Source organism: Pteropus alecto, unplaced genomic scaffold (assembly GCF_000325575.1).
Source record: "Pteropus alecto unplaced genomic scaffold, ASM32557v1 scaffold75, whole genome shotgun sequence".
Classification (NCBI taxonomy): Eukaryota; Metazoa; Chordata; class Mammalia; order Chiroptera; family Pteropodidae; genus Pteropus; species Pteropus alecto.
Window position 1 is genome coordinate 29,356,523 of NW_006440638.1, and position 15,131 is coordinate 29,371,653.

The 15,131-nt window shown below is 45.7% G+C and overlaps 2 protein-coding genes across 5 annotated transcripts in view; one reads left to right on the forward strand and one right to left on the reverse strand.

Annotated features, from left to right (window-relative positions):
* Positions 1-646: 646 nt before the first annotated feature.
* Positions 647-10,830, reverse strand: TADA3 (transcriptional adaptor 3). 4 transcript variants are annotated; one of them, XM_015593689.2, is made up of 10 exons: positions 10,593-10,830; positions 10,198-10,255; positions 9,252-9,484; positions 7,681-7,931; positions 7,458-7,563; positions 6,093-6,234; positions 5,897-6,000; positions 4,564-4,673; positions 3,041-3,226; positions 647-1,230 (listed from the first exon to the last, which is right to left on the reverse strand). In XM_015593689.2, the coding sequence occupies exons 3-10, from the start codon at positions 9,456-9,458 to the stop codon at positions 1,038-1,040; spliced, it is 1,299 nt and encodes a 432-aa protein (XP_015449175.1). In that variant the 5' UTR covers positions 9,459-9,484; positions 10,198-10,255; positions 10,593-10,830; the 3' UTR covers positions 647-1,037. The 4 variants fall into 4 exon arrangements, with proteins under 4 accessions (XP_015449175.1, XP_024906576.1, XP_015449176.1 ...); XM_025050808.1 differs by having other exon boundaries at positions 10,375-10,830; XM_015593690.2 differs by adding an exon at positions 1,900-1,929 and having other exon boundaries at positions 1,095-1,230; positions 10,198-10,830.
* Positions 10,831-10,972: 142 nt separating this feature from the next.
* The window catches only part of ARPC4 (actin related protein 2/3 complex subunit 4), a 9,669-nt gene continuing 5,510 nt past the window's right edge, over positions 10,973-15,131 (forward strand). The window contains exons 1-4 of the mRNA XM_025050810.1: positions 10,973-11,105; positions 12,025-12,080; positions 13,729-13,847; positions 15,089-15,131. Of these exons, the coding sequence (XP_024906578.1) occupies positions 10,988-11,105; positions 12,025-12,080; positions 13,729-13,847; positions 15,089-15,131 (336 nt within the window). The 5' untranslated portion in view covers positions 10,973-10,987. The remainder of the gene's footprint in view (positions 11,106-12,024; positions 12,081-13,728; positions 13,848-15,088) is intronic.

The window sequence follows — 15,131 nt, forward strand, 5'->3', positions numbered from 1 at the left end:
CACTAGAGGGGAACCCACTTTAGGTGAAAGCTGACTCTGTAGAGGGCAGTGTAGAGACTGAAACTGCTGCCTCTGTTGAACTGTTGGACCGGCCAACTCTGGAGGCCACCCTGTCCCAAGCCCCTAGCTACTGCATTTCATGTTTTTCATTTTTTTCTTTTCATTAAAAAATTTTCAAGACTACCAGCTTTTGTTTTGTTTTCCTTTTTATATAAAGTATCAGCAAGTTGCAAAAAAAAAAAAAAAAAAAGATTAAAAAAAAAACAGAGGTAGGGGAACAAAAATTTGCTGAGGTAAATTGTACCTTGAGTCATTACCTATGCACAGCATCAACTGACTGACTGTCTCTGGTTGTCTTGTTACAGTTGTTGCAATGTCAGAAGGAGGGGACTCCACAACATGGGATTTTCCACATGCAGAGAGGCCTTCCTCACTCCCTTCCCACATAATTCCTACTTGTTAATCCACTTCGAGCTGCGGGTGTTCTCTTATCTGCAGCCACAAGTATCTTCAGAATGTTCTTCCTGAATGAATGACATGGGCTACTGGCCACAGGCTGAGAGCCACCAAGTATGCCCTCTTGAACCTTTGCCACCCACACCAGTTGCTTTCTACCCCATAATAAAAGATATTCAAAGATCCTGGATGCTTTTTTAAAAATCACAGCAGTCACTTTACTTTTAAGTTTGCACTTTACAAAACCACAAAGAAGAAGTCCTTGAAGGAGAGAGGGGTGGGGGTGTGTGTGGGAGATGATAAAGAAGGGGAAAAAGAAGGCCCAGAAATGAAGTCTCCCTCATCTTGGGGACCAAGCAGAGACTGGGCCCCAGGCCAGCCCAGCGGGGCCTCCCGGGTCCTGGCTGTACACGGCTAGCCCAGAAGACTTCAGAGAAAGGCCACAGTCCTCTAGAGACTGTTGCCATAACATTTGACAGGCAGCCACAGGCCTAGGCTTCCATTAGCCCAAAGAAGGAAGTAAGCCTCCCTCCTCCTCCACCTCCAGGCTAGGGGGAGGCAGCCTGAGGCAGGGGTGAGGGCTACCCGTCCAGCAGCTTTAAGATGCTCTCTCGTTCCTTCAGAGTCTTCCAGGCCTGGTCCTTCTCTTTCTTGGTGGGGGTCCGCTTCTTTTGCCTGGCAGCCATGATCTTGCGGAAGGCGTCCATGACCTCGTTGTCTGCCATGCGAACCCGCTGCCTCAGCTCCTGCCGGCTCACCTCCTCCTTTGCCAGCCTGTGGGGACCAGCCAGCCAGGTGCCACGGGAAGCCCACCTCCAGGGGGGCCCCTCTCTCTTCCGCACTGATTCCACCCACTACCCCAGGCTAGCAACTCCTGTGGACTGTTTCATACCAAAACGCAAAATTATTGAACCACACTTTATATGGTGCTACGTGCTAGGTCTTAAGTTCTTAAAAAATATTAGCGCGGTTAATTTTCATCACAACACTGTGAGGTAGATACTAGTATTCCTATGATACTAGTGACGAAACTGAGGCTCAAGGAGGGTAAGATCCCACAACTACTGAGTAGGTCTAAATCAAGGCGGGCCAACTCCAACCTTCTTTAAAAGGTGTTCTGGTGCCAGCAGAAGAGCTGCTTACTTCAGCATCCAAATTCCAGAGCAACCTAAGGGTCCAGGCAGCCTGAGGTCTACAGGAGGCAGGTGAACAGACCCTTCTGAATGGAATCCAGCCTATAAATCCCATCATGGTGGAGATCTGATCTACTCCAATCTGTTAATTTTCCAGAAGGGGAAGCTGCTGTTCAGGGCAGATGTGTTGCTTAAGGCCCAACATTCTGGACTTCTGATAGCCCCAAGCTAGTTCCTTCACTGCCCATTAATTCTGTATCTGCATATCTGTTTCTCTCTCTCTCTCCCCTCCCACTCCCCTCCTCAGTACCTCTTTCATCTGTAGTTTCCTCTTAGTGCCCTTGAGAAGAAACAGCAAAGAGGAATGGGCTCAGGTCAAAGTTTGGCTGTTTACTGGCTGTGTGACATTCAGTAGAGCACTCAGTTCATTTCCTCATCTGGTGAACAGGGAAAATACCACCTAGACCTAGGCTGTAGTCCAGATTAAAAAGGAGGGTGTACATAAAGCCTCTGGTACATGGTAGGTACTCAGGACACTTTTGTCCTTACACAGCCTAGCAGCTTATCAGCAACTACCCTTCCTTTTAATGGTGCAATGTCTTTACCAATCATCCACTTGGAGACTGCAAGCCCTTTGCTCTGCCTCTCTTGCTAGACCCAGCACAATATTTAAGAGACAGGCCAAGTTGGCCAAATGAATGTGCCCTGCCCTGCTGGGGCTCTGTGAGGTGAAAAGACAGCACCTGCCTATAAGAAGCAAGGAGACACAGTTGGACTGCTTCTTGATCTCACCAATAAAAGGCCAGCCACTACCATGGTCTCCCTCCAGATGTCATCTAAACCGTTGTTGTGACCAGTACAGGTCAAAGGATGGGAGTCAATATAAAATGAATGACATTGTGACCAATTCCTTAAAGAACTGGTCCTAAAACCTGGGCAAATTTCAGATGAAGGGCCAATAATAATCACAGACATAGAACAACATGTTAACAGTTGATAAATTCAGGGGTGGAGAACATATTAGTGTTCACTGTACTATTCCTTCAGATTTTCCGTGTATATTTTTCACAAAAGAACTTTGGAGAAGAAAATAAGCATAAAAAGATTAAAAACATAAATTACACAAGGTGAATATAATTTACACCACTGAACTGTACACTCAAAATAAAGTTTAGAGGGTTGATTTTATGTTACATGTTTTTTACTATAATTTTAAGTAAATAAATAAATGACAGATTCCTGAGACCTAGCCTGTGGGATTATGATCTTATTTGAGACCTAATCTGTGGGGTGGTGCCTAGCATTGATAAGTTTTTCAAGGTTCTCCTGCAGATTTAGAGGCCCTGCCAGGTTTGGGAAGCTGCTGCCGCCATAAAGCCCCCATAAGGTGACCAGAAGTGGCCAAGGCCTTGTCATCCACTCCCTGGTCCACACATTCAGTCCACACTCACCTCAGCAGGTCATGCTTCTTAGTGCGGTTGTGGGCACTGAGCGCCTTTAGCTCAGCCTGCCGTTTGCGCAGTTCCGCAAGGACCTCGTCCTCTGAGTCTTCTGCTGGGCGGTCCTCAGACTCCAGCAGGCCCTGGGCGATCAATTCCTCCTTGATGCGGCTCTCCAGGGACTTGGTATGTGGCACACTGCAGGAGAAGAGAGCCCTCAGCTCAATGGCCAGTTTGGAGGGGGACTCCTCAGAGGTTCCCAAGGTTAGTGAACACCTTCCTTTTTCTTTGGGCACCCTCTCTATATCTATCTGAGATATAAAAATACAGGGACAGACAATTCTGGTCTCGTTTCAAACACAAGCAACATACACCAATTGCCAAAAAAAGAAAATAAAACCTATAATGCCAATGACCCAAAAAGAATCACTATTATTTTGTTAACATAATTTTGCTATGTTATTAATGTTATACATATTACATATAAAATACACATAATGTATAAATATATAAGTAAAATATATAAAATGACATTGTTTTGCTATTATTATCTTACAAATACACATATAATACACACATATATATGTAGTGCCCCCTTATCATCAAGGGATATGTCCCTAGACCCCCAGTGGCTGCCTGAAACCATGGAGAGTACTGAATCCTATATATAGTTTTTTGCTATACATACACACCTATGGTAAAGTTGAATTTTTAATTAGACACAGTAAGAGATTAATAACTGATAGAATAACGATAACAACATACTATAACAAAAGTTATGTGAATGTACCCTCATTCCCTTTCTCTCTGATAAACCAATCTGATAACTGAGATAGCTATTAAGCATAGAGAATACAGTGTAAATATGCTGGACAATGGGATGACTCACATCCTGGGTGGGTTGGAGTGGATGGAGCAAGATTTCATTATACTACTCAGAAAGGCACACAATTTAACACGTATGAATTGTTTATTTCTGGAATTTTCCATTTAACATTTTTAGAACACAGCTGACCATGGGTAACTGAAAGTGGAAAGCAAAACTACAGATAAGGGGTAACGAGTCTGATATATATGTTCCAGGTTTTGTTATATATTATTTCCAATCTTTTAGTATGTATTATTTTTATTTTTCCCCCATGTGCACACATTTAAATATATCCTAAAAAGGAGTACTGTCTATATTGTGCTATGACATTTTCCCCACTTAGTACTCTATTGTTTGTATCTTTCCATGTCAATTAGCTTTATTTCTGACATGATTAATAATTTTATCATAGTTAAAAAAATTTAGCCAACCACTCCCCCTCAGTTGGACATTTAGATTGTTTACAGTATGAACAGTGCTATGATGAACAGCCCTGTATTAAGTCTGTGAGTGCAGAAATGCTGGGGCAGCATGCACGTTTGAGACTTTTATTGGGCTTTCTAAAAGGGCCCTCGGCCTAATAATAAAGGCCTCCCCATGTCAGGATGGATAGAAGTCAACAGAAGCAGAGACCAGGCTGTGGGGGCATGGATAGGATGCCACTCACCTGAAGGGCTTGTTCTGATTTCGGGGAGAGGTGCTTGCCCCATCGGCCCCTGATTCTTTCCCAGACATGTCAGGAATAGGAGAGTCCTCCATAGGGGAAATAATATTTTCCTAAAAGACCACAGAAATGGGGTGGAGATAGAAAGAACTGTAGTATTTCCATTTTCCTGCTTCTCTCTGACCTACATAGATAGTCTTCAAAGACCAGAAATGTCCTTTTATCTTTCTCATCCCACCCCATCTGGGAAGGCTTTCCAGCCTCCAAAAAGCTTTGCTCATTTTAGAAATCCTTTTTTTTGTACTGATACCAAAAAAGACAGAAGAGCGATGAAAAGATTCAACAACAGTATGTCAATTATAATTGGAAAAAAAAACCACCTCAACAACAGTAATGAGAATAGTTAAGGTTTGTTAAGTGTTTGCAATGCACGAAGTACTATGCTAAACACATGGTGGCAAAGGCTACTAGCTGTCCAAAAGCCATTCTTGCCTTTCTTCCATGGTAACCACGCTTATGGCTGCACATATACACTATACTTCCCAGTCTCCCTTGCAGTCAGGTGTAATCACGTGACAAATTCTCTTCAGTGGAAAGTGATCAGAAGAGATAAGAGCCACAGCCAGTCATGGCCCATTTACGTTCCTTCGCACAAGTCTCCTCACTCTTTTTCTGTGGGCTTTGAGTGGCCATCACACCCAGTGACCTTGTGCAGAATGCAGGTTTAAGGTGGTAAAGCCATAAAAGCTGGGGTCCCTGTCTGATGGTGTGGGTTGGAGACCCCTACCCTCACCTCAGCCAACCTGTAACATGTGCCCCAGACGGTTACATGAGAGAAATACTGTTGTGTTGGCCCAGAGAGGAAACTGAGGCTCAATAAGTTGAAGGGATGTGCCTAAGTTCAGCCAGGAAGCATAGAGAAAAGGGCCTCTGAACCTGGGGTTTGAGTCTTGCTTTTATGTATTACCAAACAGTTCCTCCTTATTTTTTTGAACCTCAATATTCTTGTATGTGACATGAGGCTAACCACTGTTCTTGCCTCCAGCGAGAGCATGTGTGGAAAACTTCTTGCACAGGGCTCAGCCCTTAGCCAATGCTCAAAAGTAACTGTGAAGTAGTGGTTACCTTTGGGGGAGGTTAGACTGGGAGAGACATAAGAGGGGTTTCTAAGATACCGGTATTGTTTATTTACACAAGTGGGCTCATTTGTGAGAAGTTATCAAGCTATACATTTATGATCTATGTCCACTTCTAAATGTATGATATATTTCAATAAAAAATGAAAACATTAAAACGAAAAGCAACTGCGGTTGCTATTCTAGGTTGGGGTGCTCACCTCCACTAAGGCCTGTAGGAGGCGCTGCGTCAGGGCACCAAAGGGGCACCCATCTTCTGGCTGCTCATGCTGGGCTTCAGACTTCTTCAGCAGGGCATCCACATCTGAATCAGGCAAAGAAGTGATAAGCAGCCAAGATGAAGTTTTAGGAACTCAAGTCCTGGCCTAGGGTAGGCAGGGAGGTGAGGGGCTTTACCTTTAGTGTCCAGCTCAGTCAGTGGCCCCATGAGGCCTTTCTTCTTGTCAGCCACGGCTGCTGCCCGGGCTCCATCCTTCTGCTCCTCCAGTAGGTCCTCTTGTGCCCAGCGTTGGGAGTAGTGCTTCCCCAGGGGCGGGATCTGTAGGAGAGATCCCACTTGCTCAAAGGGGTACACAGAGGTTCTTCATTCCTTCCTTCATTCACTTATCTGCCTCCCAAGTACCCAGGCCAGGGCCAAGGCCTGTGCTTGGTATAGGTAAGAAGAGACAAAGGAGACAAAAATTTCTACATTCACAGTCTAGTAAGGGAGACAGGTATATATGGAACTAAAACACACAGAATAGCCAATACAGAGCAATTTCCAAGATCTAAGATATAGAATGATGTGTGTACATGGACCATTTCAGGTCACAGCTCTTATCTCTAGAGGCCTCGGGGTCAGGAGAGAGAATTTTCTTTTGTATTGCTTGAATTTATTACTGCCTGGACGGATTACATTTTCAAATATATTTTTCAAATAAATTCAGACAAGTGAAGTGACAGAGATAGATAAAGGTCTTGTAGCAGCACAAAAGAGAGACCAACTTTTCACTGGGGAATCTGCAAAGGCGTTTTGGTAGAGGTAACATGAGATCAGGGCCTTGAAGAGTAAGTCAGTTTGCCAAGGGGAGAAGAACATGTGCAGAGGCTCAGAGACCAGCAAGGACCCTGTGTGGGCCTGGAGTGAGGGCAAGGTGCTTGGTGGGGCTGGTGAATATAGCAGTGAAGAGGAGTGTGGCCAAAGAAACTGGAGAGGGTTTCTGGGGCTGTGCCACCAAAGACTGAGATGCTTAAACTCAATCCTGTGGGTAAGGGGAGCCAGGAGCGGCCCAGGAGCAGGGCTGTGTCACATCTGAGCATGACAAGAGACCTATGGGAGAGTTCTCCCCAAAACTTTTTTGTGTTTTCTACATTTTCTCTTAATGGAATCAGTTTTATTTTCATCATACAAAAATAAACTTTTACGTATTAAAGGAACAAAAAGAAGGCTCCTTTTGAGGCAGAAAATATTAAGAGGCTGTTTGGGTGAAAGCTGATTGAGTCTTGAACCAAAGCAGAGGGAATGGAGATGTGGGGACAAGGGAGGACCTCAAAGAAGTCGATGCTTTAGGATATGATGACCATTTGGATGGGGCAGAAGGGAGACAATGCAAGACAAAAGCTGAGAGTTAGAGACTGGGTATCTGGGTGGGTTAATGGGGCAGACAGGACACTGGCAGGGTAGGGGAAGAAAGATGATATGTGGCTTTGGGATCTTCGATTCTGAGGCACCTCTGAGCCTTCTTGTTCTGCATTATACCTATCAAGGCTCAGGGTTTCTACCTTGTAATGTTCAGCCTCGTCTTCTGGGGGTTTCAGTAGCTCTTCTAGCGTGCGCACCTCCTCACTGGTGATATCGGCACAGTAGGGCTCCACTGAAGCCCAAAACCTGCAGGGAGAAGATGATCTTAAGTGGGCACCCCACACCCCACCATCCTCAGCTCTAAACCCTTCCAGTCTCCACTGCCCAAATCCCAAGGCCCCTCTATATTCTCTAGCCCAGAACCTGTTGGGGGCATCATTCTTGGGGATCCGAGGCACATCAATTGGATCATCAGTGAATTCATATTCCTGGATCTTGGGTTGAAGATTTTTGGATTTGGGTCGCCCGGGTCCAGGGCCCGGCCCATGTCCTGCCTTCCCCTCCAGTTTCTGCTTCTTGGGCTTCCCATGTTTGGGGGGAGCCCCAAGCTCATGGTCTCGACCCAGCTTCAGGAATCGTCGGTCACCTTTCTTATCCTGCCAGTCAGTGAGGATCTGAAATTCACAGAAACTGTCAGTGGATGGGAGAAGGAAAGACACAGGACTACTCTTCTCCAGTGAAGAATTAGGATCTAGAACTTGAGGAGGCACCAAAGTCTTTCCCCACACTTTTTATTTTTATTTAGCAAACTCCTACTCATCCGTCAAAAATCAGCTCCTTTTCTGTGCCCATCTCATAAGATTTTATTCATATACTTCTCATCATTCCATATGTCTGTACTGACTCACCTCTATAGCGTTCAGTAGACAGGCCAAACAAGTAATCTCAGTGCATGCTAGCCCTGAGAAAATACGCTGGTGGTAACTTTTTGGTGAAAGCAAGCAAGCCTCCCAGCAAACCTTCATTTTGAATGTCACAACTGGGAAGCCTTCCCCGCCTCTGTCAGTTACCCAGCTTTAGATGCTAACATACAATTGGTTGTGCCACATCCTGCTCAAAAAGCTTCAGTGAACTCCCAGGGACCACAAGTTAACTCTATTCATCCTTTGAGGTCCAGTTGAAATGGCATTTTCTTCTTCAAGTCTCTGGCACTTTGCACCTTCACTATAGGCTCAATCATGTTTGGTCATACTGAAATGAACAGCATATTTTGCTTTTTCAACTAGATTATAAACTACTGGAGACCAGGAAGCTCATCTTAGCCAGCTGTTTCCTAGAATCTGGCATAGCACCTGGCAGACAGGCCTCAGGGGATGTTTATGCAGTTAACAGAAATAATTACAGAACCAATAATTAACATTTGAAATGCTGACTTACTGTCAAGACACTGGACTGAACCTTTGCAAAAAAAATCTCTTAATCCTCACAAAAACTCAGAGGTAGGTTCTATTATTCAGTCCAGTTTGCAGATAGGAACCTGATGCTCAGAAATAGGAGGTAACTTTCCCAAAGTCACATAGCTAGGAAACAGCAACACTAGCAAGTGCTTAGTCCAGGATTCAAAATCCAGACCCCCTTATTCCAGTTCCCTTAGCACCCCTAACCATAACACATCGTCTGGTACTTCTCTGACCTCCTCCTCCTTTTAGCTGGCAAACTCCCTGAAGACCAGAATTGTCCTAATCACCCCTAATGACTTGCACAGGACTCAGAACATAATTGGGAGGAGGATCAATAAATGCTTACAAATCTTGCAACTTATGAGGATCATGCATGTTGTTTATTTTACATGTTCCATGAGCCCAATTTGGGTCTCTTTCTCTCTCTCCCTAACCTCCTGTACCTCACGCCTTAGCAGATTGGGCTAACTCAATGACCCATCCCATAACTTGTCACAGCCCATGCATGGTGATATCCCCTCTACAGGGTATCACCTGGGTTTCAGCCTCCAGCACCCGCAGGCGCCGGCTGGCAGAAGAAAGCAGGGTCTCAAGCTCCAGCTGCAGAGTGTCCAACTCCTCGATGCCAATGCCATCATCCTCAGACCGGGCCAGCACTGCTGTGTAGCGTGGACAGACCTTCAGGTGGTCCACAGACTTGAAGTCATGGAATTGCAAGGGGCAGTCCTTCAACTCACTCATGGCCCAGGATAAAGGACCCTGTGGAGCTGGAGAGGAGAGGGCCATTAATGGGAGATAAATAGGCACAAGAAAAGCCCAAGGGCTCCCTCCATCCAGGAACAGCCTCAACGAGAAAACCAGACTTCAGTACCCTACCGACAAAGTTGATGGCACAGCTCCTACTCGCATAGCACTTACTGCGCTCCAAGCAAGGTGTAAACTTTTAACCAGCTTCTCATTGAACTCCTCACCCAACCCCGAGAGCAGGAACTATGGCAATCTCCATTTTATAAATAAGGAAACTGAGACTCTATAAGGGTGGGCACATGCCCAAGTTTACCAATATGCAATTTGAATCCAGGTAGTTCTGAGTCTGTGCCCCTTACTACCATGATGTGCTGTATCTTCCTGAATCTTCCTGATGCTCTTCCCTTTCGTTCTATTCCTCCTGGGTTCTGCTTAGCCTGAGTTTCAAGTATCCCATTCCTACAGTGTTAATGTCTGTTGTGCCTCCCAGCCTCGCCTACTCTCACTCCTTCCCACCTCTGCCCCTTCTGACAGTGGTTAAGAATGTGGGCTGGTAAACCAGACATACCTGAGTCCAAACCCAAGCTTTACTGCTATTTATGTGGCCCTGAACATGTTATTTAAGATTCCTGAGTCTCGGTTTTTCCATCTGTAAAATGGGGACAAAACAAGTGTGGTTCTGTTTCTCCACAGGAAGTCTGAATCTGTAAAATGGGATAACAATGGTACCTACCTCCCTGGGATGTTCTGAGGATTAAGAGATGATGCTTGTCAAGAGCCCAGTTCAGTGCCTGGCACAGAAGAAGTGGGGCTGCTTAATGGCTGGTCCCACACGTGGGTGGCCCCAATGCCCCGCATTCAGGGTCCCGGTCTACTCGGGATCCCCTAACGCGGCCCCCGCCCCCTCTACCTCCACACTCCAGCCTCCTACGGCCCCGGGGCCGCGAGAGGGGGCGGGGAGTTCCGGTTGGTTGGAACAAATGCCCGGAACTGACTAAGGGCGGGCGCTCCGCAGCGGACACAGAGGCGGAGAAGCGCGAGGGCGAGTCCACAGTAGCTTGCGGGGGAGGGTTTGCGGGCCGCGAGCTAGCCTACTGCTGGTGGCGTGGGGTTATGCCTCGGGCGTACCCTAAGGAACAGCCCGGGGCTGGAGGGCGGGACTCGGCAGCCGGGTTTTCAGTCTGGCGGTTAGTCCCGCCGAGCCCGAGGGGCAGACGGTAGGAGGTGCCCAGAGAAAGGATGGGGGCGCCGAACCGGAAGGAACGAAGGGCTCCTCCGCCTTGTCTTGTCCAAATATGGTGCCCAACCTGCGGCCGGGCTGCACCATTGCATGACTATAGGGGAAGAAAGCGGCAAAGAGGACGAGAAGGCCAAAGTCACAAGCGAGAGCTGCTTGGGTAACGGGAGAAGCTTGAGCACCTATTTGAAACTTCAGGAATCTAAAGATACCAACACAGTCCCAGCGAGAAAATCTCCTAGGGACTCAGTGTTCTGAGGCTCCCCTTTCCCCGCTCGGAGCATAGATGGTACCATCCGGAAGTCCGGGTGGAGACTGCGGCTGCGCTTCTCGCGAAAGGGCAGGCGTCGCGGGCCTGGCCACTTCCGCACTTCCGCTTTCCGGCCCAGCCAGCGCCCGCAATGGTGAGAGAGCCGGGCCCCTGGCCAGGGACCCCCCCCAACTCCCCACCCCCTACCTTGTTCTCTCTCAGCGCTGTGGGTCTGGGGGAGATACGGCTTTGCCGCGGAGAGGCCTGTGGCTGAGGGTTGCTGGGCAGTTGGAGGCACGATGAGGCTGGGAGAAAGAGGGCGGGTTATGGTGCCGAAGTGAGGAAGGGGCGAGCGAGGGACGCATTTTTAAGAAACAGGCCTGGCAGCTTCATAGTCTGGCTTTCGAAACAGGGAATGCTTTTCAGGAATGGAGGAAGCCGGAAGTGGGACTTCCTAGGCTCGTGGTAGCGGGCATGTAGTAGGGCCACCTCTCCACCCAGAATAGAACTTTACTAAATACACTGCTGTTGTCTCCTGCCTTCTTGATCCCACAAGTTTCCCAAGGGAACTGTCCACACTTCCGTACCCCACTCTTCTTACCCGCTGCCTTGCTTCTACCCTGCTGAAGTGTCTCTTTTATGCCGCCTCTATCCAAGTCCCTTCCTGGTCAGAACTCAGCAGCGTTAGCCTTACTGTAGTATGTAACATTTAATACTGCTGAGCCCTCAACTCCTTGGATGTTCTTCCTTTTGATAAATGTGGGAGGTCCTGGAAGTTGACTGATACCTGTCTAGTCTTCTGGCTTTGATGACCTTGTATATTCTGGTAACTCCTGAATTTGCTTTCCTAGCTCTCAAGGTTTGCTTGGATAACTTGAAGACACCTTGACATTAGACCTCTAGATCAAAACTCCTCTCCTAAACTTGCTCTTCCTCTTTTGTTCCTTATAATGGCCATACGTCTTGATTTTTTAAAAATCCAGTTTATTGATGTATTACATGAGACTATGTCTATTTTATTTGTGGAAGGGCAGGCGTCATGGGGATGGCCACCTAAAATTCACCCTTTTCAGGTTTATCATCTATGAATTTTGACAAACACAATCATGTAACCACTACTGCAATCAAGGTACAGAACATTTCCATCATCTCAAAATGTTCCCTCAGGTCCCTTTGTAATCAGTCTTCTTCTCTACCCCCTACCCCAGGCAGCCACTGATTTTTCCCCCTTTAGTTTTGCCTTTTCCATATAGTTGTATAAATGGAATTGTTCAGTATGTAGGCTTTTTAATGTGCCTTCTATAATGCATTTGAGAGTCATCCATGATATGTGTATTAGTAGTTATTTCTTTTCGTTGCTGAGTAGTATTTCACTCTATTGATGGACCATAGTTTGTTGGGAGGTGTTTTTATCCCATGATCATCTACATCTTACATCAATCAAACCCCTGTGATACACTCTGCTTGTCCTCCCCACAGCCCTAGTCCAAGCTCACACCAGCACTCCTTAAATAACACTCTCCACCTTATGTCTCACTTCCCTCTCCATTCGTTCTTCACAGAGCCACCATGCAGCTGTAGTCGTGTAACTTCCCCCTCAGAAAGCCCCAGCAGTTCCTTACCACCTTAAAAAAAAAAGCTAAATTCAGTAGACTGGCTTTTGAGATTCTCCATGAATCTCCATGCTGCCGTTACAGCCTCATCTACTAAATCTAAAATATTTCCTATACATAGCAACATTGTTCTCATTACTACTTCTGGAACACTTAATGCCCTTTTGCGTTATCCTAACCTTGCCTAAGTTACTACTTACTTTCATTCTACAGAAAGTAAGACGCTATGTATGTTAGGTAATAACTGAGCTAGGTGCAGGCTCCGTAGATTTGAATAAAATAGACATGGTCTATTGACCATGAACCTTACGGTCTAGTGAAGGAAAAATTACTAAAGATGTATGAAGGATGTATCATTGTAAATTATAAGAAATGCTATGAAGGGGAAGTCAAGAATGACTTTTCTGAGGAAGGAAGAGGCCTTCCCTAAATAAGCTGAGGTCTGAAGGATGACTTAGGTGAAGAGAGGGTAGAAAAGCCTGCAGATAGATGGTTTAGCATGTATGAAATCCCAAGGTGAGAAAGAACTTAGCTAATATAAGGAAATGAAGATAAGCCAGTGTAGCTAGAAGCTGATCCTTCTAGTGGGAATGCCTTTATTTTTCTCATTGTAAAATTCTCCTACTCCTGTTTCCATCTTCAAATCAAAGCCAATTGCTTCTGCAAATATAAATGTAATTACTTTACAGTTGTCCTTTATATCATAGTTTCCTAGCACTCAGCTCAGTGCCTGGCACATAGTAGACTTATCCATTTGTTGGCTCAGAAGACAGATTGAGAACAGTCATTCACCTGTATGATTCTAGACTGGAGTTTCTCAACCTCAGCACTATCTGAGGCTGAAATAATTCTTTGTTGTGTGTTGTAGAATGTTTAGTGGTATACCTGGCCTCTTTCTGCTCAATGCCAGAAGCATCCCCATTCCAAGTTGTGTTGGTGAATAATGTCTCAATGTTGCCAGATGCCCCCTGGCAGGCATAATGGTCCCCTGTAGAGAACCACTGCTCTAGACTTAGAATGGAAGGTGCCTTGAAGGACTAGTCTTTTCTTTTTACTTTGGTGTCTGAGAGCCCAGCACCAGCAGTATTGCCTAGCTTCTGTGTAGCTGGAGCCAGTGGGTTTGGTGAGACAGATTCTGATCCTCCCTTGGGGTTTTTCCTACAGACTGCCACTCTCCGTCCCTACCTGAGTGCCGTGCGGGCTACACTGCAGGCTGCCCTCTGCCTGGAGAATTTCTCCTCCCAGGTTGTGGAACGACACAACAAGCCGGAGGTGGAAGTCAGGTAGGGAAGGAAAAGGTCAGGGTGGGAGTAATGAGTGCAGCTCCAAAGATGGCTGTTGTCTAGAAGGTGCCATGAACTTCCATCCTAGAACGACAACCACAGTTCACATGTATGGTCTTGCTGCCAATGGTTACCAATTTGGAGTTCAGAAAATAAGGTCAGTGGGTTGACAGGACAAAACCCAGGGGAGAAGCTACTCTGGAGCCAAGATTGCTTGACACAAGTATGAATTCTCAGAGTAGAGCTGTTCGTAAAATATCTCCTGTGGCATTATTGAACCCACTGGTAGTTTAAGGAGAGGATAGAGAATTTAGTTATCTGATGCCGTCTCCATCCTTTTCTAATTTAAAGATCAAGGATTTTTTTCTCCCATCAGCCTAGACTCTCAGATTTCCTACTCCAAATATTCCGCATTTTGGGTTATATTCTTATCTAGTTTATATTTTGAAAACAAATGATACTTTCTCCACTTTTAAGTTTAATATGAGACATATATATAACTGAGATATGTGGTGTTATCACATATCACATATGTGGTTTGAATTTTGAAAAACTGACAAGGTGTTAGCATGAGCCGTGTTATGCTACTTAATATATTTGATCTCCACAAGGCATTTTAAAGATGACAATAGCTCACAGACACTACCACCACAGTTAATTACCATTATATAGATCTAGGGATGCAGAGGCAGCAAAATGAGAACTGAGCTGAGAGGAGTTTTAATGCTGAATAAGTGAATCATTCTGGATTGATAATTAAAGGATGCTAAACTGTTTGATTTTAGCTTGTCCTTATCTCTAAGGCTGCCTCTCTCTTCTCATTCCCTAAATGGTGTGTGGGTTTATTATTAGCTATTAAAATAAGAGCTGTCATTTGTAAAGCTCCTACCATGTGCCAGGCACACTATTGGACACTTGACCCTTTTTGATTTCTCTCAGACATCGCCAATGAAATAAGAATCAGTCATTTTACAGATGAGAAAATTGAAATTTCAACAGGGTAACTTGTCTAAGGAAAGTAAAAGGAAGCTGGATTTCAAAACCTTTCACCCTGACTCCAGAGCCTTGCTCTTTTCTCTGGAGAACATGCTCACTGTCCCCCATCTTGGAGCACGCCTGCTTGTGAATCTTCTATTTCATGAACTCTGGTCTCAGAAAGTGAGTCCAGAACCTGCTGTGGGGTGTCCATGAGCATTCTGTTCCTCTGTAATACAGAGGACTTTGTGACATTGTGTTTTCAGGAGTAGCAAAGAGCTCCTGTTACAACCTGTGACCATCAGCAGG

Coding starts and splice junctions, on each gene's coding strand:
- TADA3 (XM_015593689.2), bottom strand. CDS start 9,458: ATGAGTGAGTTGAAGGACTGCCCCTTGCAATTCCATGACTTCAAGTCT. Junction 3,227..4,563: donor AATCAGAACAAGCCCTTCAG/GTGAGTGGCATC, acceptor CTTCTCCTGCAG/TGTGCCACATACCAAGTCCC. Junction 1,231..3,040: donor AAGAAGCATGACCTGCTGAG/GTGAGTGTGGAC, acceptor TGGTCCCCACAG/GCTGGCAAAGGAGGAGGTGA.